We start from the raw sequence: 27675 nt of genomic DNA, 5'->3' as shown, positions 1-27675 counted from the left end.
TAGAAACGTACACGTTCTTATAGGACATAAAATATTCCATCTCATATGTGTTCTTTGTATGGCTGTCAACCTGCCAAGGACGCCACAGAATTTTAGGTGACCCTGGTCTAAGAAAACTGCTCTTTATTGGGAAAACCTATAGGAGGCATCTAGTCTCTTTTTTGACAGCCAAGTTCTTTCTGTCTAAACAATTAGAAAAATAGGCAAGGATACTTTTCTGGGAAAATGTGAGAGAATTCTGAGGCCACAGTGCTTGTGCCAGCATAAGCAATATTTTTGGCAAACAGCTGAACATATGTAATCCGTACATTTTAAATAGATGAGTTCCAGTAGGGATGAATACTTCCCAGCATTGGCTTGCATTTTTCACACAGATATCTTTCCCAGCTCTCGCTATTAGAAATTATTTGTGCATTGCTATCAAATCCATGGAAATATTAATCACTGGGTTGACAAGTGATTTTATTTTCTCAGCCCAGTGAGCGTTTTATTTCAGTAAAGACAGACACTGTTTCTTCTCTCCCTGTCCCCTCCCTTCTACTTAGCACAGTGTGCAGTGCAGAGCTAGGATAAATTAAATTAATGGAGATATCCTATCTCCTGAGAACTGGAGGGGAACCCTGAAAAGTCATTGAGTCCAGCCCCCTGCCTTCACTAGCAGAACCAAGTACTGATTTTGCCCCAGATCCCTAAGTGGTCCCTTCAAGGATTGAACTCACGACCCAGGGTTTAGCAGGCCAATACTCAAACCACTGAGCTATCCCTCCCTCCTTTTGCCATCTGATGTCAGATAACTCTGTACGACTTCCCCTTACCTACTGGGTGTCAGGCTTTGGAATCTGGGAATTAGCTGCCTAAATACCTTCAGAGGCTCTGGGCCTGAGTAGTTTGGCCTTGTGTTGCTGTCAGAGTAACAGAACCACACTTGCCATGAAAAGGCTGCAAAGTTAGGTGCAGAAAACAGTGTTGCTAACTTAATGATTTTGTTGCCAGACTTAGCGACTTTTTGGTTTCCCTAGTGAGGAAATAAGTGCCAAAATGACCAGTGACAAATCTAGCGACTTCCACTGCCGATTACAGTGATATTCAGAGAAAGAAGTCACCAATGTGTATAGTCACAAAATCATAATAAAATCCATTCCACACTCTTCAACTACATGATCCTGCTGGCGGCCCTCAGCCCTGAGCCGGGGGGCACAGTGTCTGGACAGGATACAGCAAACCCGCCAAGCTGAGGGAGGCCTGAGCAGCGGCAGCCGGCGATGTCAATCTGCAGGCACAGCCTGGCCCAGAGTCAGGTGGGGAGAGAGGAGGCTGGGCTGGGGTGGCTTGGCCGGGCACACGCAGCGGAGCCAAAGCAGAAGAGATGGCATCTCAGCCATCGCCTCCCAAGCATTGGGAGAACCAGTGCCTCGTGGGTACCGCAGCCTCCCACTCCTTCCTGGGCATAATCCCTGAGACCCTGCCCGCCTCCGCTTGCTCGGGGGGAGACTCCCTCACATGGCCCCTGCCCTACCCCCCACAAACCCTACCCCAGCTCCCCCCCACGGGAGAGAGACTCCCTGCCTCACTCAGAAGGTGCTAGGGTGACCAGATAGCAAGTGTGAAAAATCAGGACGGGGCTGGGGGGTAATAGGCACCCATATAAGAAAAAGCCCCGAATATCAGGACTGTCCCTATAAAATCAGGACATCTAGTCACCCTAGACGGTGCCCTGGGCTTCCCTCGTTCATTGAGGGGAGAGATATTCACGGGCACTTCTTATTGCATCGCTCTGAAATGTTCCCTCATGTAGGTTACATAGTGACATCTAGCGACTTTTCAGGGTTTCTCGGGTGACTTCTTGCTATGTGGAAGTGCTTCTTCAAGGGGGAGCAGCCTCCGATGATGTCTTCTCTGTTTTATCTTTCACTCTTTTGAAACCACCAAACTGCCTTGATGTGAATGTGAAGTTAACTCTTAAGTTTATGCTCAGTTGATGTAAGCTGGCCATGTGATACTTGGTTCAGTGTCTTTGTCGCTAAGTGTGGAAAAGGTCTGTTTAAGTTGGCATCAGTATTTACAGTCAGCAGGTCATCTGTGGGTATGTTATATTCGTGCCTTCAGTCTCACCCTTAATCACTGGTGAAGCTGATGCGTAACGTGGGTGGGAGTGGGGGACTGATGGGATTATTTTTGCTTTGTTTTTGACACATTCGACCCCATTTTCTGTTTTCAAATCATCCTTGGTCAGATTTTAACTACTTCAGCCATATTCATTATTTTACATGATTAGGTTTATACAAACGTATTTCAGGTTCTAGTGGTTTGCAACCAATTGCTATGATTATTGATTAGAGTGGTCACTATTTGTAATTCATTATTCGTGCTGTGTGACTGATCAGCTAAGTCACATGGTATTTCTTCCGCTCCTTGACTGTGGGAGTGAATGCAAATGTTGCTAGTCTATATAAGTAAAACAAGATGACAATGATTGAGTCCCTGCTATATTAACTAGAGAGGCCCTTACATAGCAATACACTTATGCTAAATTATTTTTCCCTACCTAGCACAGACTTTCACCCAAACCAATACAAACGTGCAAAAAAATAGCATCGGTCAGTGCCAGATAGGAGTGCACATATTTTAGAAAGTGACTATGTTCTGCCTTTGCTGTCTTGTTCTCTATGACATCCGTCACCTTCCCTGTTTTGAATAATGACACAAACTCCTTTGCAAATATAGATTGCAAGTGGAAATCTAGATCTTTAATTTTAAATGTTAGTAGGGACTCAGAGTGATGCGCTGCCAGGCTTTTCCTCCTGTTGTGGGCTGAACCTGCAACCTTTGTATAGTGAGACCAGTCATGCTGGCTAAGTAATGGAGAGCTCCAGTTGCTTTGTTTCTTTTTATTTCTGTCCATGTGTGTGTGGTTTCAGTTCTCGGTTTAGATCAAGACAGATTTCCACTGATTCTGTGAGAGTAGGGTGCTCAGACATTCTGTAATCTGTGTAGTCCTACTGAAACCTCCTTCATTCATTAGCTTTTGCAAGTTTCTTAGTATTTATTTTATTATTTGTATTGCTTTTCTGTTCAGTTCCGTACTGTGTAACAGGTGTGGGATATCGTGATCAAAGCCCTCCTCATACTCAGTGCAAATGCCAACATAGTTTTGGTAGTTGGGTGTACAGGTATAGTTGCAATGGTCCTGAGATCCACCACACGTTCCTGGGGCATCTGGGACAGCTTTCTCCTGATGCTGTCAGACAACCACAAGACCGCTGGTGGAGACGGAAGAAGTTTTGAATCACAGCAGTGTACTTTAGGACTGTGTTTGGAGAGTGACTCCTTTCCCAGCAGGGTTTAAATAGTTGTACTTGTCTTGGAGCAGATGGACTGAAGGGATAAGCCTTCGCATCACCAAACCACCACCAAAATTAGCACTGTTGTGGCCACCTTGTTGCCTGAGCAGAGAGGTTGAGACTGTAGTCACGGTAATAGCTGGGTGAAGTGCAGATGTATGATGTCATCAAGTAGTTGACCTATCTGTCTATTTTAATACTCCAAGGAGCAACCGTGTTCCAGATGGGCCAAGTCAGGGCAGCTTTAGGAAACATGCAATTCCGTGAGTACAGAAGGGATGTGATGAAGACCTGGCTTGCAGCTGCTGCGTCACATTACAGCTGCTTCAACTAAACTTTCTGCACATATATTTTAGGATATTTCATTCCACTAGGTGGAACCAATAGCAAAGGGATACAGTAGTACCTCCTAGTTACGAACACCAGAGTTATGAACTGACCAGTCAACCACACACCTCATTTGGAACCGGACGTACACAATCAGGCAGCTGCAGAGACACCACACCCCCCGCGCCCCTCCAAAAAAGCCAAATACAGTACAGTATTGTGTTTAAATGTAAACTACTTTAAAAAAAAAGCAGCATGTTTCTTCTGCGTAGTAAAGTTTCAAAGCTGTATTCAGTCAATGTTTGGCTGCAATCTTTTGAAAAAACAACTATAATGTTTTGTTCAGAGTTATGAACAACCTTCATTCCCGAGGTGTTTGTAACTCTGTATGTAGTGACTAGTGGACATAGAGCATAAAAACATGGACCTTTTCTGAGGTTTCACTTACCTTACTATCTTGAATGGTTTGAAATCCCAGGCATATTTGCTTCATAATTACTTAGGACAGCAAATCTGAAGGAATACAGCGTAATGTCTTAACTAATAACAGGCCTGATTCTGCAAGCCCTTGGCAAATGCTCCTCCCATTAGGAGTTCTGTAGGTCAAAGGACTTGTAGGATCCAACCCCAAATCAGTCCAATTCAATGAATAGTCTCTGTAGGGAGTCTCCAACTACTTTATAGTGGGAACCACAGTTTTATTAGAGACTCCATTATTTACCACTTCGACTTGTGATTGTCCGGACCACCTCCTCTCCCATTCCCGATCCCATAGCAGCCCTCTATCAACTATAGCAAGTGCTTACATGGAAAAGGAATAGTGGAAATGTAATGTGTTTTATGAGCTCAGTTGCCTGATCAATTGATTGTTTATTGATTAGGTTATTGATTTAGTTTGCCCTATTAACACACTGTAAATGTGGTAGGTCTTGTCCCAAGATCAGGCCCAGTATTATCAGAGTTACTGCTTTGGCAGCCCCATGGGTACAGCAATGACAACAGCACTCACAGCAGACCTTTAGTATTTGTGAAAGTTTTAGTATTACAATGATTAGTCCAATAAGTTAAACAATCCCAACACGTAAAGTGAGATAATATAACACTGTAAAAGCAACGGGCATCATTACATGTCTACGCTCACTCTAGCCTTTGGGAGAGCACTAAAGGCTGAGACAGATCCGAGTCCGACTCTGGCATGTCTGTGGAGAACTCCAGTGGCTGTATGGGAGACCAGATGTGCTATAGGTCTTGTTCGCCCCGATACATATGTATGTAGAGCTGTTCCATCCTTTACCATATCTTAACTTCCTCACCCTTATAGCGTTGGGGACAGAGGTGAAAGTAAGCCGGTCCGATCTGCTGGAGCCCTGGGCCCTTTATTTCACCCCTGAGCCCAGGGGCTCCCAGCCACCTCTGCAGCTGGTAGCTCCGGGGTGATTTAAAGGCCCTGGGACCCCCAGCCACAGCCGGAACCCCAGGGCCTTTAAATGCCTCTTCCGGTTGAGGCCACACCCCCACTCAGGACTCCAGCGTACTGGTAAGTCCTTTCAGTTACTTTCACACCTGGTTGGGGAGTCCTTATTCCATAGGTTAGTATGTTAATTAGCTTATGCTTATTAACATAGATGTCAATTGGATTACTATGGTTACCTACAGTTGAGCATCTGCTTATATTCCCCTCCAAAAATACTCTAAACTGGTTCAAACTGCCTTCTTGCCTTCCTGCAATTTGCAGCATTTGTGATTATTACAAAACAATAAACAAACTCTTGTGCCATCTTGTGACTTAAGGTCACAGTTGGTTTACTTACTTATGCAAATTTATTGAGCAGCTACTCCTACTCAGGCTATAAGGCCTTATGCTAACAGTGTAAACTATTCTTATAGGTCTTGGCCTGCAGGTCTCTTGAGTTCCCGCTATTGGTTCCTTAGCCTTTATCTACTAATTCCTACTATAACTATTACCCGGCCACAGCTGGAAACGCATGCATAGCCAGCTCTCCACAGACCACCAGCAAGTGCTCCACAGACCAGTTTGGGAACCTCTAGCTAGTCTTTACAAAATTCACAGGTAGCTCTGGCAACTTCCTCCTGGTAGAGCAACAAACTGCACTTTGAAGGGAGTGTCAGTAACTTCTGAATGGTTATTAATATTTACATCCCAAGGAGCAAACCAGGAGCGGGATAGGAGGATGTGATTTGTGCTAGGCACTGTCCAGACTCCTGGATCCTAGTCTCAGCTCTGTCAAAGATATGGTGAATATAACCTAGGGCAAGTCATGCTAACCTTTCTATGCCTCCATTTCGCTGTCTGTAAAATGGAGATAAAAAGCCTTGCCTTCCTCACAGTGATATTACGAGGCTGAATTAATATATGTAAAGTATTTAGAGATCTTCCCATGAAAGGGGCTATAGGGGGAGATCTTTGGAGTTCCCCCACTTTACACTAGCTGAGGATTTTGCCCAGTAAGTGCAAAGTATTAATGTTCTTTAGGTAAACAGCCTTTCCTTGTTAACGTGATCGAGAGGCACTGCAGATTGTTATATCTCATTGGTCTCCCATGTGACTCAGGGTTTGGTCTAGGCTTATCTCGAGAAATAACAACATTAAAGAAGAACACCGCAAGCGACACAGAGGCAATTGAGTGAATAAAGTTGTTTTAAAAGGCCATAACAACTGAAAGCAAAATGATGGTACTGCACAGTAAACCTGGGACTTTGTTGCTGAAGAAAGAAGGCTGGAGATTCCCTTATGCTTGGTGTAAAAGCCTCCTGTTATTGCTGTGACTGGCTTGAAAGCCAAGCTATACAGTAGTTTCAGCAAAATAACCTTCAAGGTTTCAAAAACAAAACTAATTTACAACAACAGTGCTTCCTAGGGAACTGGTAAAAAGCGATGCCAGTATGTAAGACATACCACTGAACGGTTGCCATATACTTGGGTTCTTTAAATAAGACTTGTGCATAAAAATGCTTGGCCATTATAAATACTGAGGCTGTTATGCTATCACCATGTTATGCTATCACTTATCATCTTCTCTTTCTTCCCTCCCGGAATGGGTACATATTAAATACTAGCTGTTGTTGGCTGGAGATGTGTTATTCTCTGCAGGTGCAAAAGGCAGTTGGAGCCTGCCAAATAGAAGTCACGAGTGACCTTAACAGAGAATTATCAGCCATAACAGGGTGAGAGGCGCCTTGTGTTTTCCTTACAGGAGCACAGGCTGGTAACTTGGAAGAAATAAAATCAGAAGTCATCATAAATAACTAGTGTTGAAATATTTTCTCCTGTGCATCCAAGATGACATATTCCCAGACTACAGGATTGGAGAGTAATCATGCAAAATAATTACTGAAAGCTGAAAACACAAATTGCTTTTGGCATTCTGGGAGTTCCAGAATATTCTTGACAAAGAACTCAGCCCTTTGGGACTTTGGAGTCAACCTCATAGCCCGCCTTTTTAAATCGCTCTGTAATCCAATATTATGGACACAGCATGTACTGATGGTCTAATGAAGAGATTTCTAAAAGCTCAACTAGCATCTGAAATTACGTTATGTTATATTTTTTTAAAATCAAAATATGGCAATGAATGAAAGTCAGAACCATCATGGTGCCTGTTGGGTGGCATATGTGAAAGGAGTTCTGTCTGTTGAGGTGTTCATAAAGTGTCACTACCCACCGTATCTAGCCACAGCTGTTATTAGTAGGTCATTGTCTGCATCACAAAACACGCCCCCACTGTGGGGACTGAATGGCATCCTTTATATTTCTCAAATGCTACAGGGATGGGTATTTGAATAAATGCTTAAATGCATTATAGATAATTTGCTTCAGCAGCTGTATGGGCTGGAGGCTGGTCCCAGAGTTGGTTCTTTCATGGTAAGGTTGAGGTATGTTTTGGGGCAATAGGAGGAAGATACCTGTTCTGTTGTTTGACATCAGTCTCTAGAGAGACATGGCACCTGAGGGAATATCTTTTATTGGACCAACTTCTGGTGGTGAGAGACAAGTTTTTGAGCTACACAGAGCTCTTCTTCAGGTTGGGAAAGGTAGTCAGAGTGTCACAGCGACAGCAGAACCTCAGCGTTACAAACGCCTCAGGCATGGAAATTGTCCGTAACTCTGAAATGTCCGTAACTCTAAACAAAACATTATGGTTGTTCTTTCTAAAGTTTACAACTGAACATTGACTTAATACAGCTTTGAAACTTTACAGCGCAGATGAAAGATGCTGCTTGTAAACATCTTAATTTAAATGAAAGACGCACAGAAACAATTTCCTTATCTTGTCCAATCTTTTTTTGAAAACTTTCCCTTTACTTTTTAGTAGTTCGCATTTAACACCGTACTGTGCCGTATTGGCTTTTTTCCCCTTCTGCTGCTGCCTGATTGCATACTTCCAATTCCAAACGAGGCGTGTGGTTGACTGGTCAGTTCGTAGCTCTGTTTATAACTCTGAGGTTCTACCGTAATTCCTCACAGGAAGTATAACTGTAGCAGCAGATCAGTGCTCCAGTCCTAAAAAAAAAGAAGTGTTGGAACTCACTTCCAGTAAGTGATAGTACCAGACATACTGTAACGCCATTACAGCTCCCCCAGAAAGTGTCAGAACAGTGTTCTGGAGCATTCCATTACTACCTGAGCCCTGAATCAGAGTGTAGCCCTCACAGTAGCGTAGCTAGGGTGGGAGCGGGGGAGCGGCCACTCCCCCCCTGACCAGAAGTGGTGCCTTGTCAATTTCTTGGCACCTTATTACTCACCTGGGGAGCGATTAAAAAAAAAAAACACCACCCAATGAGGCGCTTTTATTTTACTCACTCAGTGGCGCTCTGGGTCTTCGGCGGCACTTTGGCGGCGCGACCTTCAGTGCCGCTGAAGACACCCGGAGCGAGTGAAAGGCCCACCGCCGAAGACCCGGAGCGCCGCCGGGTGAGTGCCTTTCTTTTTATTGCTCCCTCTGTTCCCTCCACCTGGCTATGCCACTGAGCCCACACTAACACAATGCAGTTCTGTCCCCCTATAATGGCATAGTGAGGTTTAAAAGTCTGCTACTGGCTTCAAGTTACTGGCTCTGGTCATGCTTTCACATTCATAGGTTCCCCGGTTTGAGTCCTGTAAACAACCCTGGTGATTGGGTGAAATTCTGTGGCCCGTGTTACACAGCTGGTCAGATTAGATGACCTAATGGTTCCCTCTGGCCTAAAATGCTAGGAATCTACAGCCTGAGCAGGGGAGTTGTGTCTTATATGGAGAATTGAACTGCTGTGGATCTCTGTCACTCGGGACAACTTCAGACACATTAGCAGACTCAAAGCTCTATCTGTGGCCTAGCCAGAGCCACCTTGCGTTAGCACAGGTTACATCACCACCTCACATACATTGGTGGATTTATCTTCACAACATCCTTGAGAGGTATTGGAGCATTATTAACACCACCATTTTACAGAGAGGGAGCCGAGGCAGAGAGATCAGGCAGAAAGCTGGCAGCCTCTCCTTTGTCCCAGGCCAGCGCCTCCACCACATGATTGTCTTTGGAGACTGATGTACTTAACTCAACCTTGTATTTGCAGTCAAACCTCAGAGTTATGAATAATAGAGTTATGAACTCACCAGTCAACTGCACACCTCATTTGGAACTGGAAGTACACAATCAGGCAGCAGCAGAGACAAAAAAAGAAGCAGCACAAATACAGTACAGTACTGTGTTAAATGTAAACAACTAAAGAAAAGCAGCATTTTTCTTCCGCATAGTAAAGTTTCAAAGCTGTATTAAGTCAATGTTCAGTTGTAAACTTTTGAAAGAACAACCATAATGTTTTGTTCAGAGTTACGGACATTTCAGAGTTACGAACAATCTCCATTCTGAAGTGTCCGTAACTCTGAGGTTCTGCTGTATCTACCTACCTTATGGCTAGATTCTCCTGAATCTGACATAGCATCTCCAGATTCCCAGGAACTGGAGCCTGTGGTCAGATCCGCTGCTAATGCATTTTTTCCAGCACATTCATGCATCAAGGAGTTCTTAGAGCTCTGAAGGAATTCCAGCATAAGCTGTATTTTACTGATGGCATCTGAGCAAACAATTACATATGCTTCAGCTCCACATCTGATGCTAGGAGCCACCCCAGTTATTTCCTATCCTAAGGATGGCCAGAAACTATGATGCCCCTGTGTGATACCTATTGTCAGAGGTGGACATTTTTAATGCCCCGCTGTGGGGGACAAAGAGAGGGGGCATGCACAAATTATAACATAAAACTGATCTTCTATGAACTAAAAACAGCAGAACTATGGTTTGCGGGTTTTTTTGGTGTGTTTTCCCCTTTGCTATTTATGTTGACTGAGCTGTAGCTTCATAGCTGCGCAGGATGAAACCTTTGTCAGCCAATCTGCTGCCTCCCTCTTGTCTAAACCAGCAGTCGCTTGGCAGCAATCACTGCAAATGCATTTGCTTATAGGGTTGTGCCGTGATAACGCACTCATTAAATTGCTGTAAAGGTTCTTTTTATACCTGGATTTGATCATTAACAGTTCTAATGATTAACAACAGTGCAAATAGACTTATCTCATTTGAAAGGATTTTCTCTGGTTAGGTGATAGCTCGCTGTACATATCAAAACTATTCAGGTTGGGATAGGCAGTGCTAAAGTAAAGGGCCTGCTTTGTTTTGTTTTTTTTCATTTTTGCTTTGATGCCACTCTGGCGTATTTTATATTTTATTTGCACGGGTTTAAATGTAATTTATACCGGCTCTAAGAGCAGAGCAGTGTAAAGGGATGTTAGTAGAAATGGGAATTGGGCCCAGAGTAAATACATTACATATAGTGACTGTGATTAGTGAGGTGTTAACTATTTGGGCCTCAAAATAAAGCATAACTAATGTCTAAGGTACGTATATGTATATTCACATGTCTCTACAACAGACTTATACGTGTTTAATAAATCCTGAGATCATGAACAGGCTACCCTGGCAAACAAATTACCCCAAAGAGAGAAAAGACTTACTTAGGGTGGGCCAAAGTCCATAATGTGGAGTAATGAGATGCAAGGGACGGGAGAGTTTGGTGTTACTCTTGAGGAAACTCTCCTAACAGTGAGATGGCTTTAGCTGTGGGATTGTCTGTCTCGCTAGAGGAGTAGTGGACGATCCATTACTTAAAGCTAGGGCTGGTTGGGGAAATAGTTTTCTCCTCCCATGAAAACTTTTGAGATTTTGAAAATTTTCCCCTTCCAGATTGGGATGAAAAGTCAAAATCTCAAACTTCTGTGAACTAAAATTCTGAAGGGTTTAAAAAAAAACCCCAAGTGGTTCTGGTCAATTGATAAGCTTGTTTGTTTCAATTTTAAAAGCCCCAGTGGTTTAGCTTCAATTTCTAAACAAAAAGTGATTGTGAACCAGAAAAAAAAAGGAAGTTTTTGTTTCCACAATTTTGGAACATTTCTCCAAAAAATGTTTTGAGTTGAGAAATTCATCAAAACTGACCCTTTCCGCAGCAAGGTTCAGTTTTGCCAAATGGGCATTTTCTGATTGGGAATTTTTTTTGACAAAACTGTTTTTCAATCATCTGTACCTGAGGCATTTGAAACAGGAATATACGTAGGGAACAATCCTGCCTGGGTACAGGACTGGGCTAGATGGGCATAAGTGCCTGGTTTCCTTACCCTGCCCTTCCCTTGTGCCAGTGACGTTCTGTGCACATGCACACACCTTTCCAACAGCGCATTTGTGTGTCAAGCTGCTTGGAAAGCATTTGCAAATTGGCATGCGCGCAAATGGAGGCTGGGTTTGGAGGCCACTAACAGCCAGGCCCAGTGGATCTTGTCCAGTTCTGATTGATGGGAGACGTTTTTACAAAGCCACCGTGTGTAGTGATGAAACAGAAGAGAACTGAACAGGTAGATGCCAACGGGCTGTTTGAGAAGGCAACGCGTTGAGATCAGTAAGTTGGAGAGCAAGGAAGAGAGCAATCTGTAGGCCACCGACAGCCGTGCAGAATTTCTTTACCAAAAGGTTGGCTGGGATTTGGAACTTCTGTAATTGTCAGCCTTTGTAATAGTGGTTGTCATAAACAGATAGTTAAGGGTTAAGGTCTCTTTTACCTGTAAAGGGTTAACAAGCTCAGTAAACCTGACGGACACCTGACCAGAGAACCAATCAAGGGACAAGATAATTTCAAATCTCTGTGGAGGGAAGTCTTTGTTTGTGTTCTTTGTTTTGGGGGTTGTTCTCTTTTTGGATCTAAGAGGGGCCAGACGTATATCCAGGCTCTCCAAGCTTCCTGAAGTATTCTCTTCTATTCAGTAAAGTGAGTATTAGAAAGGCGGATTAGTCTTTTTGATTAATTTCTGTATTTGCAAATGTGTGTTTTGCTGGAGAAATATTTTATTTTTGTTTGCTGTTACTTGTGCTTATACTAGAAGAGGGGGGGTGGAGTCCCTCTAGTTTTTATAAGCTGGATACCCTGTAAACATTTCCATCCTGATTTTACAGAGAGAGTTTTTAACTTTTCTTTCTTTCATTAAAAACTTTTCTTTTTAAGAACCTGATTGATTAAACCCTCAGGGGATTAGTTTGACTCATCAGGGACAGGTGGGGGGAAAAAAGCGGGGGGGAGGTGAATCCCTCTTTGTTTTAGATTCAAGGAGTTTGAATCAAGGTAGTCTTCCCTAACGACCAAGGGAGGGAAAGTCTGGGAGGGGGAATGGTTTATTTCCCTTTGTGTTAAGATCCCAGGAGTTTGGATCTGTGTTCCCCAGGGAAAGGTCTGGGGGAACAGAGAGTGTGCCAGACACTGAAACCTGGCTGGTGGCAGCAGTACCAGATCTAAGCTAGGATTTAAGCTTAGAAGGATCCATAAGAGGGAAAAGTTTTTTCCCCACTTTTGGACGCTAAAGTTCAAAGTGGGGAAAAAACCTATGACAGTGGTAATTAATATGTCTTTTCAAATGGAAAGTAGAGCGGGCTGGGATATATTAGATACTTGTCATTAAAGTTCTATGGGATAGCGGCCCTTAATGCGCCATGCAGCAGTTCTCAAGGCTTAACTTTGCAACACAAACTCTTTTTCACAGCCTCTTCATTGACTGTCTCCTGTTCTGATTCTGTCTTGAGTACCTTAGTGCAGTGATCTTCCACCTTGTAACAGCTGAGGAAATATTCAACTACTGTAGTAGCTGAGGGCCCCTCCATACACTTGGGACAACCAGATATCTCATTGCAATGTGATGTTACATTAATACATTACTGCAGTGAGACATCATTATATAATAGACCAGTGTCGAGATTTACACCCATCTCCTCCATACCCCATCCTCTCTCCTGCTTGAGGAAAGTGATGTCACCCTCCTCTTCTTGGCTGTAGGAAGGCTTACAGACTCTCGGTTTTACACACTCACAGGATATTGGTTCAACTCTTACCTGTAAGGGAGGGGGAGGCTGGGAAATGGAACCCTGGCAGCCCCTTCACTGCATGATCTGTTGCCTCAGCATGGCCCATTTTGGGAGGTCTGCGTATGCCCAGTAACTTGGGGACCTCTCCAAACAATGATACTTGGCTATTCCAACGTGCAGGGCATTTCAGCCATGTGCAAGAGGCAGGGGCTGATGCCTCTTTAATGTCCCAACGGCTCTTTGTGGAGCCTGAGGGGGAAAAGAGAAAACAAGGCAACATCGGGTGCAGTGTGAGTGCCTCAAGAGCCCAGCAAAGAGGAACATGCAATTGTGACAGCAACCTGACTTCAGTGTGAATCACAACTAGGCAGAGATAGCTGCAATACACCTATGGTACTTTTGACACTGACACGGATAAATAAGGGTCTAAGTCACACAGGCCCAGCTCCACAAAAGCACTCACAGGAAACCACTGTACTCCACAAGGCCTGAGTTAGGCAGCTAGGCTCCCTATACAAGGTATGAGGAGAGACAGGCATCTCAGACTGCGCTCCACAAAGCCAACACAGTCTACTAAGTCCCACCCCTCTCCTGCAGATAAGTGCCTAAGCCTAGGCTGCAGGGAGGTGCCTCCCCTGAATCAGGAGAAGACAGGCAGTTGGTCACCCAAGTTGTATGAGGGACTCAAAACAAAACAGTGGGGGTGGTGAACAGCGTCCTGTCAGGGCCGGCTCTACTGTTTTTGCCACCCCAAGCAGCGTGCTGAATTGCCACCGTGGAAGACGGGGCAGTCCGTGTGCCATTAGGGCAGCACACGTGTTTCCGCGGTGGCAGCAATTCGGAGGCAGCTTCTGTCTTCAGCCAGAAGACAGAAGCTGCGCCGCCGCGGACAGCTGAACATAGAAGCTGCCGCCGAATTGCCGCCGCGGCAGAAATGCACGTGCCGCCCTAACGGCGCACGGACTGCCCCCGCTGTCCGTGGCGGCAATTCGGCGCGCAGCTTGAGGGCAAAAACACAGGGACTGCCGCCCCAAGCACCTGCTTGGAATGCTGGTGCCTGGACCCGTCCCTGCATCCTGTATAGCCGTTAGCCCAGGGGTAAGGTGCTCACCTAGGGTGTGGGCGACTCCTAGTTCTATTCCTTCTTTCTCTGGGGAGAAAGGGAGTTAGTGCTCTAACCACTGGCCTACAGAGTCATTTTCACTGGCCCAAATGATATGTAATTGTTGACTTGTTTAGCTAAAGTGGAACAGCTTTAATCGGAAAGAGTGAGGAAGCCCTACACCAGAATATCCTATAGCCCCCATGACTAGGGCACTCATTTGAGGTGTGGTAGAGCCCAGTTCAAATCCCTTCTCCCCCTCCAGAAGAGAGGAGACTTGAACTGCAGGAGGTGAGGGGGTTGTCCACATCCTGGCTGAGTACCCTACCCACTGGGCTAAAGGCTCTGATGGGGGTTGTCTGCCTACCAGGTTGGGCCCCTGCATGTTACTTCACTGGCCAAACACCCATCTTTCCTGGCTTATGAATAGCTCTGGGGATCAGGTGGGAGATAGGTCTGGATACCTGGAGTGAGGCAGCAGTGCGCATGCTCAGGCAGGAGATAGGCACCCAGGCATTCCCAGAGGAAAAACTTGAGTGCCAAGTAGCAGCACAAGCAGAGTTTTGTGGATCGCAGTGGTGTCTGTCAATGGGACTTACGTACCTTCATGGACCCCATCCATAGGATTTAAAGTAACTGTTACAGCAAGAGTAAATCAAAGCCACATAGATGTGGGATGCTGCCAAGGAAGTTGATTGTCTGTGACTTGTTTTACAATTGGGACGTGGGGCGGGGGAGGCGGGGGTAGCTAGGAATTCGTGGACCAGCATGGTCAAACCAGCATGGTAAAACAAGAACCAAATATTTGGATAACAGAGAATGAACGAACATATCTTCCCCTCTCACTAGCCAATGCACTTGCCATGGCGGGTCAATATTGGAGGCTGAAGTCTTGAAATACTGTACAAGGGGAGATGTGTAGCCTTACTGTAAATGAAAAATGGCAGGGCTCTCAGGCGACCAACCTGTCCTCACAGGAGCCCCAGCTCAGTAGCAGGCCCAGGAGTTTCATATAAGCCAGGGCTCCTTGACCTTCAGATCATGAAGAGGTGTCAGGGGGGTCACATCTTTGCCCTTCACCAATTGCTAAATGGAGAGACATCCCAGCTGGGTCGGAGAAGGGTCTCAATGTGGAAAAGGCTGAGCATTGCTCAGATAAGGCCATCCAAGCTGGGGGCTTCCTGACCCTCTACCCAAGGCTGGTGATGGAGATTACACAACAAGAGGGAGGTGGCTGCTCTCCAAATGAGGTCCACTCCATAGCTCTTTGCTGTGATCCCTTCATTCCTTCTCAGTCCCTTTGAACAGGGCCGGCTCTAGACCCCAGTGCGCCAAGCGCGTGCGTGGGGCGGCATTTTCCCGGGAGGGCGGCAGGCGGGTCCGGCGGGACAGCGGACCTCCCGCAGGCATGCCTGCGGAAGCTCCACCAGAGCCGCGGACCAGCTGCAAGAGGTCCCGCGGAGGCGCAGGACCGGTGCCCGGCCGCGCGCCCCCTGCGGCGTGCTGCCCTGCTTGGGGCGGCCGAATTCGTAGAGCCGCCCCTGCCTTTGAACTTGACATGGGTTAATTAATGGATAAACCTTTCAAAGCCCTTCTTGAAAGGACTGTGAGCCTTGTTTGTTCATTTGTAGGCTGTGTCCCAGGACTCCACCACCATGGCCCCAGCCGTCACCGTCGTGACTGAGGGCTACACACGGACTCAGTACTGTAAGTGGCCATGCGAGTGTCCCAAGTGGCCCCCTCAGTGCCCAGCAGGGGTCAGCCTGATCACCGACGGCTGCGAGTGCTGCAAGGCATGTGCCAAACAGATTGGAGAGAACTGCACGGAGGCTGATACCTGTGACTTCCATAGGGGCTTGTACTGTGACTACAGTGGAGATAGACCTAGGTACGAAATAGGAGTATGTGCACGTAAGTGATGTACATATATTTCTGGCTTAGATAAACAGCATTGGCAGCTCCTATTGCTCCTATTGCTCCTATTGCTCCTATTGCTCTGAATGTACCCGAGACTTGTCTATTAACATAGAATCATAGCAGTGTAGGACTGGAAGTAGGTCTTCTAATCCAGTCTCCTGCACTCAAGGCAGGACTATGTAATAACTAGACCGTTCCTAACAGGTGTTTGTCTAATCTGTTCTTAAAAACCTCCAATGACAGAGATTCCACAACCTCCCTAAGCAATTTGTCCAAGTGTTCACCAACCCTGACAGTTAGGAAGTTTTTCCTAATGTCCAACCTAAACTTCCCTTGCTGCAATTGAAGCCCATTGCTTCTTGTCCTATCCTCAGAGGTTAACACAGTGATCCCCAGACTTTTTACCTTGCGTCTCCACCCTGGCCTTTGTCTGCATCTCTCCTCCCCCCCAAGAGACCATTTCTCCAGTTTGTCCACATTTTGAATTTTAATCCTATCCTCTAAAGCACTTGCTACCCCTCCCAGCTTGGTATCATCCACAAACTTTATAAGTGTTCTCTCATGCCATTATCTAAATCATTGATGAAGATATTGAACAGAACCGCACTCAGGACTAACCCCTGCAGGATCCGTCTCCATACCGCCTTCCAGCTTAACTGCAAACACACCCAGGGGACTGGGGACCCTGGGGACTAACCTCACTCAGCACGTTCCAGGAATCGGCCCTTCTACGCAAAGGCCATGCAGAGCTCCTTATTCAGCAGCAGCACCTGTCCCTGCTCATTGAGAGTATTATGTATGTGATCAATCATGTCCGTCCAATGTATATAGTATAATCTTAGAATAATATAACACCTGAAGGAGATATACGGGTGTTGGGATGAGTTTGAGGTGAACCCTATGGAAAACGCAGTGACTGCATGTGGTTTCAAGTCAAAACCCTCAAGATTCTGAGGGTCTGGATGGGTTTTTCTGTTTGAGCTTTGGGATCACTCCAAATGAAGCTCTCAGTTGAGGGGTACAGGGCGGTGTGAGCTTGCATAAATTGGCGGGGGGGGGAGGTTTGCAACAAATCCCCCAGCAAATTGAAGCCACGGACTTGCTCCCCGATAGTGTGTATGCAAGGATTGCAGCATAGCGCTGGAATTCTCTGGCTGAGTTTTGTCTCTGTGCTCTCACTCAGAAACACCCTCTTCAGAACTGCAGGTGGGCACAGGACACAGCATCTTGAATCTGGATTTGGATTTCCAACAACTCAAATTGAGGGGAGACGGGGGACGTTGGATTCAGGGATTTTGTTCAATCCACTCTAAAAATAAGAGGCTTTTGCAAAATGTGAATCTAAAGTTTCAAACCACCTGGCAGTTGAAGAGAGGTTTGGTTCAGGCCCATCTTTAACCAACTTTGTGATATTCTTGCTTTGGGACTATCTTCATCAATGAAGAGAATAGAAGGGAGACAGCAATGCTTTATGTAGCACACTGCCTCCCTGTGGCCAATTATGAAATTGCAGGTTTAACTTAATATTACAAGCCCTTGACTGCCAACTGATTCCAATCAGAGCCTTGTAGAGCTACCCTTCATTACAGAACGAGAGCGCTCCCACAACGTGCCTAAGGCTGCTTTTCATTGCCAACTCAGAACTTTGCCCTGTTTCCGAGAGCATCTGTGTTGATTTGTTCGTGTAAGAGTTGTGCGGAGCATTCACGAGGCCAGGTAAAACTCTGTAGTTCTATTGTTCCCAGCTCTCAGTTTGGGAATTCCTTCACGTCCTATAAAATAATAGAGCACTCAGCCATCAGAGCCCCAAACTATGCAGTTATAAGCTGCAATTTTCTGGATCATTTTTACAGTCCTTTTGTGTCTGTTTGCTTGTTTGTAAGGGGAACTTGAAACTCAAAGAAAAGCTTCGTGAATGCATGTGTGACTCCTGGCAGATCCAACAAGGAATAAAATATATTGTTCAGATCTCTGAGAAAGACACTGCCACATTCGTGCTTCATAAGGGGGAGCTACCCTACTAGTAATAATAAGGCCTACAATTATACGGACGTGCTTTGTTCTGCAGCAGAATGGTGCTGGCACTTACATTTTGGCCCTGTCAGTCTGGGGAGTTCCCCATTAAAAAAACTGGTTATTCTGAATACCGTTCATGATCTTCATGGTGTTCTCTCTCTCTCTCTCTCTCTCTCTTCCCCGCCCCCCCTTTTAGAAATTGTGGGCGTGGGCTGTGTCCTTAATGGAATCCGGTATAAAAACGGGGAGACCTTCCAGCCCAATTGCAAGTACAATTGCACATGCATTAATGGGGTTGTGGGCTGCCTGCCGTTGTGCACCAACTCACGCCCCCCGCTCGTCTGGTGCCCGAACCCAAAGCAAATTAAGATAGCAGGCAAGTGCTGCGAGCAGTGGATCTGTGATGACTCAAAGAAGATCAGGAAGACATCTCCACGACATATCTCCGCCGCAGGTAGAGTGTGCGTGTGGGGTTAATGGGCATCGCCTTGGTCATCACGGGGAATGGAACCCGGGACTGCCAGAGCTAAAGCGTCAGCCTCTGCAGCTTGAACTAAAAAATTAAGTCCCCCTAGTTGGCAGCTGCAGCAGGCTCCTATCCTCTGTGAATCAGGCAGAGAGAGTGCTGTGTAACTCACCCTGCAGAGTGGGTTACGTGTAGCACAGCTGCTGGACAGGTTTCTGCAAAATGCCCAAGTGCTACTGACAGTTGCATTCACCACAGCAAAAGCTGAGGGAGGGGAAAGGGGAGCTGTCACTGAAGCTAATACTTCTAGCGCTGGGAAAGTGCAATAGACCTCTTGCTCGTTTAACTGTGCCCATGTCACAGTCAGGCTTAGGCATCTGAATCCAAGAGTTTGTCAACACAGGGGCCTAGGGGCTCGGACATAATCGTACAACTAGCCCCTCCCGCCGCTCGCGCTGCCATGGCTGTGCACCAATTCTTAGCACACGAGCTCGATCAGAAATTACACCTCCTACTCCAGTGTAGACATACCCAGAAACACGCCCATTCCAAAGCCATGCAGCCCTGAATGTTGAGACAATCTGGATTGGGATTGGTGCCTATCACTATATTGGCCTAATGTACACCCCATAATCTGAACTCCCCCCAGACTTCAGGACAGCGTGGGTCCAAACTGCAGTACGGGGCTCCCCCCTCCAATTAACCCTTGTGCTACTGCAATCTGCTGCTGACGCATGAAGCAGTGTAGCTGTGCCGCACTCCCATTGCAACATCACCATGTCAGACTAACCTGCTCTCTGGAATGCATGGAGCATCCTGCCATAAAAGGCTGGATTGTACAAGCACCAGCTAAAGCATGTTAGCTGAGAAAACAGGCGGAGAGGTGACTGCCCGAAGCTACCTTAGGTACTGATAACCCCCGTTACCATGGCAGCTGGACGCCTCACTGTCTTTAGTAGTGTATTTATCCTCATAACACCCAGTGAGGTAGCATAGTGCTATTATCCCCATTGTACAGATGGAGAACTGAGGCACAGAGAAGCTAAGGGACTTGCCGAAAGTCACACAGGAAATCTGTGGTGGACCAAGGACTTGAGTCCAGGTTTCCTATGGATTACACTAGTGTCCTTCCTTTTCATCAAACAACCTTGAACCCCCAAAAAGTCTGATTAAGTTCCTGGATGGGTCTCTAGATCTGGGTTCAAATCGTGCCTCTGTCCAACTCCTTGTGTGGCCTTGGGCAAGTCACTTAGTTCTCCTAATACAGCCTTTGTCTGTCTTGTCTATTTAGAAAATACATTCATCAGGGCAGGGACTGTCTCTTGCTTTGTGTTTGTACAGCACAATGGGGCTTCTCTCTCTGTTGGGGCCTGGAGACTGTCCTGTATTACGGATAAGACCAGCCCCAGTTCCGCAAACTGCGTGGAAACCTGAGCTAAGGGTTGCGAATACATTAAACCCTGAGCCCACCGTAAATCTGAGAGCCTTCTAAGTTCTCTGTGGACTATTCCCTCAGCCCTATCTACAAATGAAAGGCTCTGGGCCACTCCAGCCCTCCACAAAGACTGTGGACCATTCCCTGAGTCAGCTGAATTGGTACAGAAATAAACTTTCACAATAAGCCCAAATCTTATCTCACTCCTACGCTGACTGGTGCGTGTTTCCATTGTTAATTGTTCGTATTGTGGTAGAATGTGGGAGCCCCAGTCTTGGACTAGAGCCCCATTCTGCTAAGTACTTTACAGACAAATAAAGGAGGCAACTCCTGTCCCAAAGACATCACAATCTAGGAGTGCAGCTGGGCTGAACGACCAGCGCGGAGCAGGAAAACGGAGCCCTTTCCATTTGATGTAATTGTCATTCAGTGTATTGGCCTGGCAGTCAGGGCCGGCTCTAGACCCCAGCATGCCAAGCGCGCACTTGGGGCGGCATTTTGCCGGGAGGGCGGCAGGCGGCTCCGGCGGACCTTCTGCAGTCATGCCTGCGGGAGGTCCACCGGAGCCGCGGGACCAGCGGACCATCCGCAGGCATGCCTGCAACAGGTCCCCCGGAGCCGCGGGACCGGCGTGCTTGGGGCGGCCAAATTCCTAGAGCCGCCCCTGCTGGCAGTTAGAGTGAGCCTTAGGCCTGGTCTACACTAGGGGGCGGGGGTCGATGAGAGATACACAACTTCAGCTACGGGACTAGCGTAGCTGAAGTCGAAGTATCTTATTTCAACTTACCTCCCATCCTCACGGCGCGGGATCGACGTCCGCGGCCCCCCCTGTTGACTCCGCTACCACCGCTTGCCCTGGTGGAGTTCCGGAGTCGACGGGCATGCGTTCGGGGATCAATATATCGCGTCTAGTTGAGACGCGATATATCAATCCCCGATAAACCGATCGCTACCTGCCGATCCGGCGGGTAGTGTAGCCATAACCATAGAAAGGATGTTTGGGGGGTAAAATGATGTCATATGAATTTGGTCCGTAGCTTACGAAGGAGAGACTGAATCCTGGCAGAAAAACTGCATCATTCACACCTCAGCCTGGAGCCTCTGCTCGAAAACCTGTGGACTGGGGATCTCAACGAGAATTTCCAATGACAACGACCAGTGCCAGCTCGTGAAAGAGAGTCGCCTCTGCAACATGCGGCCCTGTGAGGTGGATATAACCAAACACATTAAGGTGGGCCCATTTCACTGTTCGCCTTTTAGTTCGCTGGTTGGTTGCCCCTCCCTGCCCAGGTGCGGGGCACTGAGAGCTACTTGTTGGAGAGTGAAATAAGGTCAGTGGGATGGAGAATAAGGAAACACCGACCTGCTGATTAGCAATTGCAGCCTGTGGCCTAAATACACTCTGGCTGGTGCAGATAGGTGTAATTTCTCCTCCCTGGACCAGTAGGGATCCTATTCTTCCATTGCAGGATGGAAATAACTCCCACTGTGGGAAGATTTACTTTCTGCCAGGAACTCCCTACAGATGAGAGCAGCTTGCTAGCCACTCGTTGAGATGTGCCTGCGACTGGGCTAGCAGGAAAGTGGTGATGCAGTGCTCTCTGCAGTGGTTCTAAACCCATAGCCCATGGGTCACTTGTGGCCCAATCACACACAGCTGCAGCCCATGTGACATCCTCAGGGCCATACAAGTAGTATATATATTGTGTGGGTGCAGCCCACATAACACAGAGACATCTGCATCTGTGGCCCACAATAGTAAATAGGCTGAGAACCACTGGAGTAAACTCTGCCATTTGGAAGCATCCAGCCTGTCACGAGTGAGTTTGTAAGTCCATGCACGTAAATCTGGAGCACCTGCAAGAGTCAGGTGTGTGGAATATTCTGTGAGAAAGTGGTGGGGGTGGGGCGATGGAGTTAAAAATCCTTGAAATTAGAGGGGATTTTACATTTTACTTTGATTTTTCTGTGTTGTGAAAATCAAAACGAGCGGTGAATACTTTTTTCCACACTCAAGGGGTATGGCCCCAGTTTTCAGCAGAAAATGTCAGGATTTCATCACTGAAGACTTTCCATTGATTTGTCTTTGCAATAACACATGAAAAGATTTTCATGCTCTGAGGCAAAAATTGCCATTTTGTGAACAACTTTTGAGCAGGTAGATTTTTGGGTCTTAAAGCGGCTTGAAACAAAATATGTGCTTTTTTTTCTTGAGAAATGTTGCAAAAAACATTCAACCATCGGCAAGTGCCTATGTTCATATGTTGAAATGAAGATTTGTGCAGGATTTAAAGGGTGTTGGCTCTCTGCATAGGGCAGTATTTGGTGTGGCAATGGTAACCTCACTCTGCTAATTAGAGTTGGTAGAAATGTATCAGTATGAGAAATTTTCCCATTGCTTTTTAACAAAAGCTAGTTTTTTCATGAGAAAAGATACTTTGACGAAAATGTTCAATTGTTTTCTGTGGGAAAATCTGAAATGAAACAAATGCTTGTTTAGCTTTGACTCAAATTCTGTGTTTTTCAAAAGCTGAAAAATGTTCAAAATGAGGAGAGTTGAGGTGTTGAGTTTCTTTTTTGTCTCTTCATGTTTTCCTTTTCCTGCTTGAACTTTTCAAAATTTCTCCAACTTTGGAAAAGTATCTAAGAAGCAAAAAAAAAAAATCGGTCATTTTTCGAAAGTAGGAGAAGTTTAGAAAAATTAGAGTGAAAAAAGGAAGGGGGAAAAAATGAAAAAAACGAAAAGGAATGAATCATAGGTATTATTCATTTTATCACACTCTGAGGGATGGGTGAGAAAAAGAAATTTAAAAAATTGGAATTAAAAAAAAATATTTGAAATGTGAACTTGTTTTTAATCCTGCAAATTTGAAACCATTTGGAAATGTCAACATTTTTCACTAATTGTTTTCTATTTTTGACCATATTTACTGCCACCCTCAGGAAAGTGCTGCCTACAGGGGACAAAGTAGTATCTGGGAGTACCGAGCAATGAACATTAATATTTGCCTCTCTTTTTGTCCTGTCTCCCAATCTAGCCTGGGAAGAAATGCTTGGCCGTGTATAGGGCAGATGAACCAATGAACTACACCATATCGGGCTGCGTGAGCAAAAGTACATACAGGCCAAAATACTGTGGTGTCTGCACAGACAACAGGTGCTGCTCTCCGTACAAGTCGAAGACTATTGAAGTGAGGTTTGAGTGCCCGGATGGAACTGGATTTTTCCGGAAAATCATGTGGATCAACGCCTGCTTTTGCAACCTGAGTTGCAAGAACCCCAACGACATCTTTGCTGACTTGGCACATTACCACGATTACTCTGAAATAGCCAATTAAATTGGCCGAATGCTGGAGTGAACCACTGCTCTGATTTTACAGAGGTTTTAAAATAAAGGAGAATCTTCCATCCAGTGCCAATGTAACATCTGTTTCTCAAAGTCAGGATTAAGTTGCTTTTGTTTATCCTACTATATTTAGAGACTTTTAAACAGGGAGGATTTTCCGCTATAGCAGACTTCCATCCATTAATGAGGGCCAGAGGTTCCCCTTCATTGTTAGTGCCTATATGATCAAATGTATCTATATTGAGCCACGTTGCTCAGATGTCATGACTTAAACAACCTGCCTGTTGGCATTGGTGCACCAGGGATGGTGGAACATGTTAAAAGAGCATCAAAGACATGCCTCATTGTGCCAGCAGTTTAATGCCCAAAGGGGGCTTATAGGCTAGGAGAATTAGTACATACTATTTCAGCAATGGTGTAGCTACACTGTGGCTACCAATGGATTAGGCCTGGGCATAGACAAGATTTCAGGTATTTGCATTCTCTAAGCTGGAAAATGGGTACTGATTTTCCTTTTGTCGATAAGGCCTCAGGGTCATGTCCTTTGATAAGACTCTGGGCCAAGTTTTGGTCTCAGTTATACCAATGTTAGTCCAGAGTCACTTCATTAAAGTAACCACAGTAGCTGCGATCAGCCTGAAGAACATCCCAGGCTTCCTACAGTAAAATCCAGGGGGAGGGCTTAAGGGGAAAAGAATTTCTGCAGAACTCTCCTCATGTCATTCCATTGGGTGGGATCCAAGCTTCGCCCATACAATAAACTCAGGGGGCCTGCCCAGGTCTCGTGGGGATTCCTAGGGATCTAGGCCAGAAACATTCTTGTGGTGCCCCTGTACCTCTGGTGCAGCTCGGATCCCAATCCCTGGAACCTTGGCAATGTGAGGTCATGGACTCCAAGCAGATCTCCGCCACATCACGGTTCTGCAGGAAGGATAATGCAGCCCCAGACTTCACTGTTGTTTCCAGGTAAGCTCTGCAGGGCTGGAGGAGGAAGGTTGTGCCTCTTCTCTTTCCCACTCACTCAGTTCCAGGGAGCAATTGCATAAGGAAAGGACAAGAGATGAAAAATGGTGCCAGGGAGGTATCTTACCCCCTTCCTTCCACCAGGGATCCATGCCTGGCGGAGCCCTCCATGCATAGTATGGAGAGGGGCATCATGCCCTTCATGGCTGTTACCAAGAGGCAAAGCTAAACTCTTTGAGCCCTGTTCTCATTTACACTGAGGGCTCTTGGAGCAGCTGTGAGTAAATGTAATTTATACCCACACTACACTTCCAGCATAGTGTAAAGACGGCATAGCCTATGGGAGAATCTGGTTCATCACATTATTATCCACTCCACTGATGAGTGTACATGAATGGAGTGGAAAATGTTTTGACCCAGGCTTCACAGCTGCATTGACTGCTGGCCGTTGCTTGCAAATGTAAAAAAAAATCTATTTAAAATTCTCCAAAAGTCGTGTAAAGCCCAAATACCGGCAGAGAGAAGAAAAGGCCAGTCACTAACATTCCAGGCAACAATGTCCGTCACTGGAGCATGTGCTAGCCCTGACGTCCAGTCGCAATACAGCAGGGATTTTAGAGGACCCTCATATATTGCAGCAGGTCATTTCTTTTGCATTCATTTGTCAACAGTCTCTCTGCATCTGGATATAAATGACAGAGTGTGACTAGGCCACGGTAGTTTAGCCATAGGGGGGAAAAATCATCCTCTCTCAGCCAAATCTGTAAATCCTATCAGTAGTGTCCTGTTGATGCAATTCCTATGTAAATAATATTTTATAACTAGAAATAAATTGCACTTTGGAAAAAAAGAACTGTGGACAGAACTTAAAAACTGGGATGAATATTGCACTTAGAAAGACATCCAGAGGAGAGACTTTTCGGGGATTCTCTAGAGCATCTCAGTTCAAAGCATATTCCTGTAACTTCTCTCTTTCTCCTTCTCACTGGCCTGCTGCTAACCTTTTATAACCTCTCCGCTGGGAGGTGTCTCTATTGCCTCGGACAGTTTTTGCCATCTCCTTGTCCACAGCATCAAGATTACTTAAGCTATCAGTCCCTACCCTCCCTGTGATTCGACTTCCTTATAGCCTGTCTGTATTTGAAGAGGTGACTTCCAAGGGCCAGATTTGTAAAGATATTTAGATGCCTAATTCGCAATGAAATCAATGGGAGCTAGGCAGCTAAATACCTTTTAAACCAAATCTGGCTCCCAACCCACTGCAAATCCCAGCCGGAGCTGTTGGGGCAGATCCTTCAGCCAGATTGATGGAGCTATAACAGGCTACACCAGCTGAGGCGCTGCTGCTGGCTTTTCACTGGGCTCAATCCTGATGCACTTACTTTTACTTAATCCTTATTCTGGAAAAAACTCTCATTGCCCTGCCATAGGTGTTCTTCTGGGGCAAAGAGTTAAGGATTTGGTCCATACATTTGTATCAGGAGGTGAGGATTAGCCCCAATCTCGGTTCTCCTTAGCAGTCAGTCATTTCTTAATGTATAGACGCCTCTATTATTTCTTTCTGAGGCTTCACTCTGGCCTGGTCTACACTAGAAAATTCTTGGCTTAACTATGTCGCTCAGGGTTGTGGAAAAGCCACACCCCTGAACGGCGTTATGCTGACCTAACCCCCCAGTGTAGACAGCATTAGGTTGACAAAAGAATTTGTCCATTCTTCCAGACTTCACCTGGCGGGGAGTTGGATTCCCTACGCCGAAGGAATAACCCCTCTGGCAGCATAGGCAGTATTTGTAGTGCAGATGTGCCATTTCTAGTGTAGACAAGCTCCAGAAAACTAACCCGCTTGCACCTGACTCCTGCCTGGGTGCACTAGCTGAGGAGCACGTGCAAAGAGCCACGCCACCCCGCCATCCGCCCATGAAACGTCCAGGAGCCAAGGAATGTCAGAGCCCTAGAACTCAGTGACTGCAAGGGCTGCTGTCCAGGGGAGATGGGGGACAGGTGTGAGTTGTGCCAATCATCCCAAATCAATGCTCATGAGCCTTCGTACCACACCCACATGAGCAGGCATTTTTCCACTTAAAATTCAATAATGCACCAAAAATGGTTGATGGTGCTATAACACAGAGTGGCCAGAGCCAAGAAGTTGAGCCCTGATCCAAAGGCCTCCAAAACGGTGAAGAGGTTTGTGTCTATGCTTCCAGGTCATCTCTCGCACTAGCTGTACCTGAGCTCTGAAGTGAAGATCAGGAGCTAAACTTTCCCAAAGTTTGAGAGAGTTTGAATCCCTGTTCTGATTCAGGCCAATCTGTAAAACCAGGTACATAACCCTGGGCGCTTGTTTGTGGCTATATACACACACTTACATACAGTGCACCATAACATATGTTCCTAGACACTTACAGTGGCAAAGAGCGGATCAGGCAAAAGGATCAAAGGATATAACATAACCAGAATCATGCCCCAGGGTGCATTTGTTTAACTTTTTTTTCATGTTGTGATTAGCTAAATGTTAGAGATGCCCGAATGAACTGTTGGCTGTGGACTGGACGCAGTTTACATCAATGGCTGAAAGACGCGATTGTGAACTGATACACTCCCATCATCTCCAGGATACGGCTGTTCTCAAGTGAAGTGAATGCCTATCAGAGCTTTTGTCAAGACAATTCTGTGTTTCATTTGTACCAGAACTCCAGCTGAGAGAATAACGGTGGAAGCAGGTAAACTCCAGTTGTGGTTTGAGATGGAGACCTTCTCCTAATATACTTTCGAGAGAAAGATGAACCTTGTGGTGAAAGACTGAGGACATCTGGGGGTCACTTCCTGCCTCTGCCACAAGCTTCCTGTGACCTTTGACAAGTCACTTAATCTCTCTGTGCCTCAATTCCCCCATCTGTGAAATAGGAACAGCAAGAATCTTATTCTCTGTGCTTTGTCTGTCTAGTTAATTTAGACTGTAAGCTCTTTGAGGCAGGACTGTCTCTTGCCATCTGTTTATACAGTGCCCTAGCACAATGGGATGCTGATCTCGGTTGGGACCTCGAGGTGTTACAGTGATACAAATAACACAGTAATAATGCTAGGGAGGAAATACCAATCTCTGAGAAGGTGCTAGAATTCTTTTGGTGCTACGTTCTACAGCAAAGATAAAGCTAAAATGCTCTGTGGTTGGGAGAGGGCAAAGACAAGGCCCTTTGGCGCAAACCCTGTTCACTCCATGCACATAATCCCATGGACGTTCATGTACTAGTATGAGGAGAAGCGTGTGTGGAATTTGAGGGTCTGTTGCTGCTGCCATCAGCAGCAAACCTCCAGTTGGCTTTGAGATCAGTAAATCGTGATGTCTCACCCTCTGTGGGTGCTTTAC

General features: G+C 46.0%; 1 protein-coding gene across 1 annotated transcript in view; it reads left to right on the top strand.

Annotated features, from left to right (window-relative positions):
* The window catches only part of CCN4 (cellular communication network factor 4), a 50127-nt gene extending 26766 nt beyond the window's left edge, over positions 1-23361 (top strand). The window contains exons 2-5 of the mRNA XM_045006681.1: positions 15797-16076; positions 18295-18552; positions 21037-21230; positions 23038-23361. Coding sequence (XP_044862616.1) covers positions 15797-16076; positions 18295-18552; positions 21037-21230; positions 23038-23337 — 1032 coding nt within the window. The 3' untranslated portion in view covers positions 23338-23361. The remainder of the gene's footprint in view (positions 1-15796; positions 16077-18294; positions 18553-21036; positions 21231-23037) is intronic.
* The last annotated feature ends 4314 nt before the right edge of the window (positions 23362-27675 follow it).

This window comes from Mauremys mutica, chromosome 2 (assembly GCF_020497125.1).
Source record: "Mauremys mutica isolate MM-2020 ecotype Southern chromosome 2, ASM2049712v1, whole genome shotgun sequence".
Taxonomy (NCBI): Eukaryota; Metazoa; Chordata; order Testudines; family Geoemydidae; genus Mauremys; species Mauremys mutica.
This window is presented reverse-complemented; position numbering and strand designations above follow the sequence as displayed.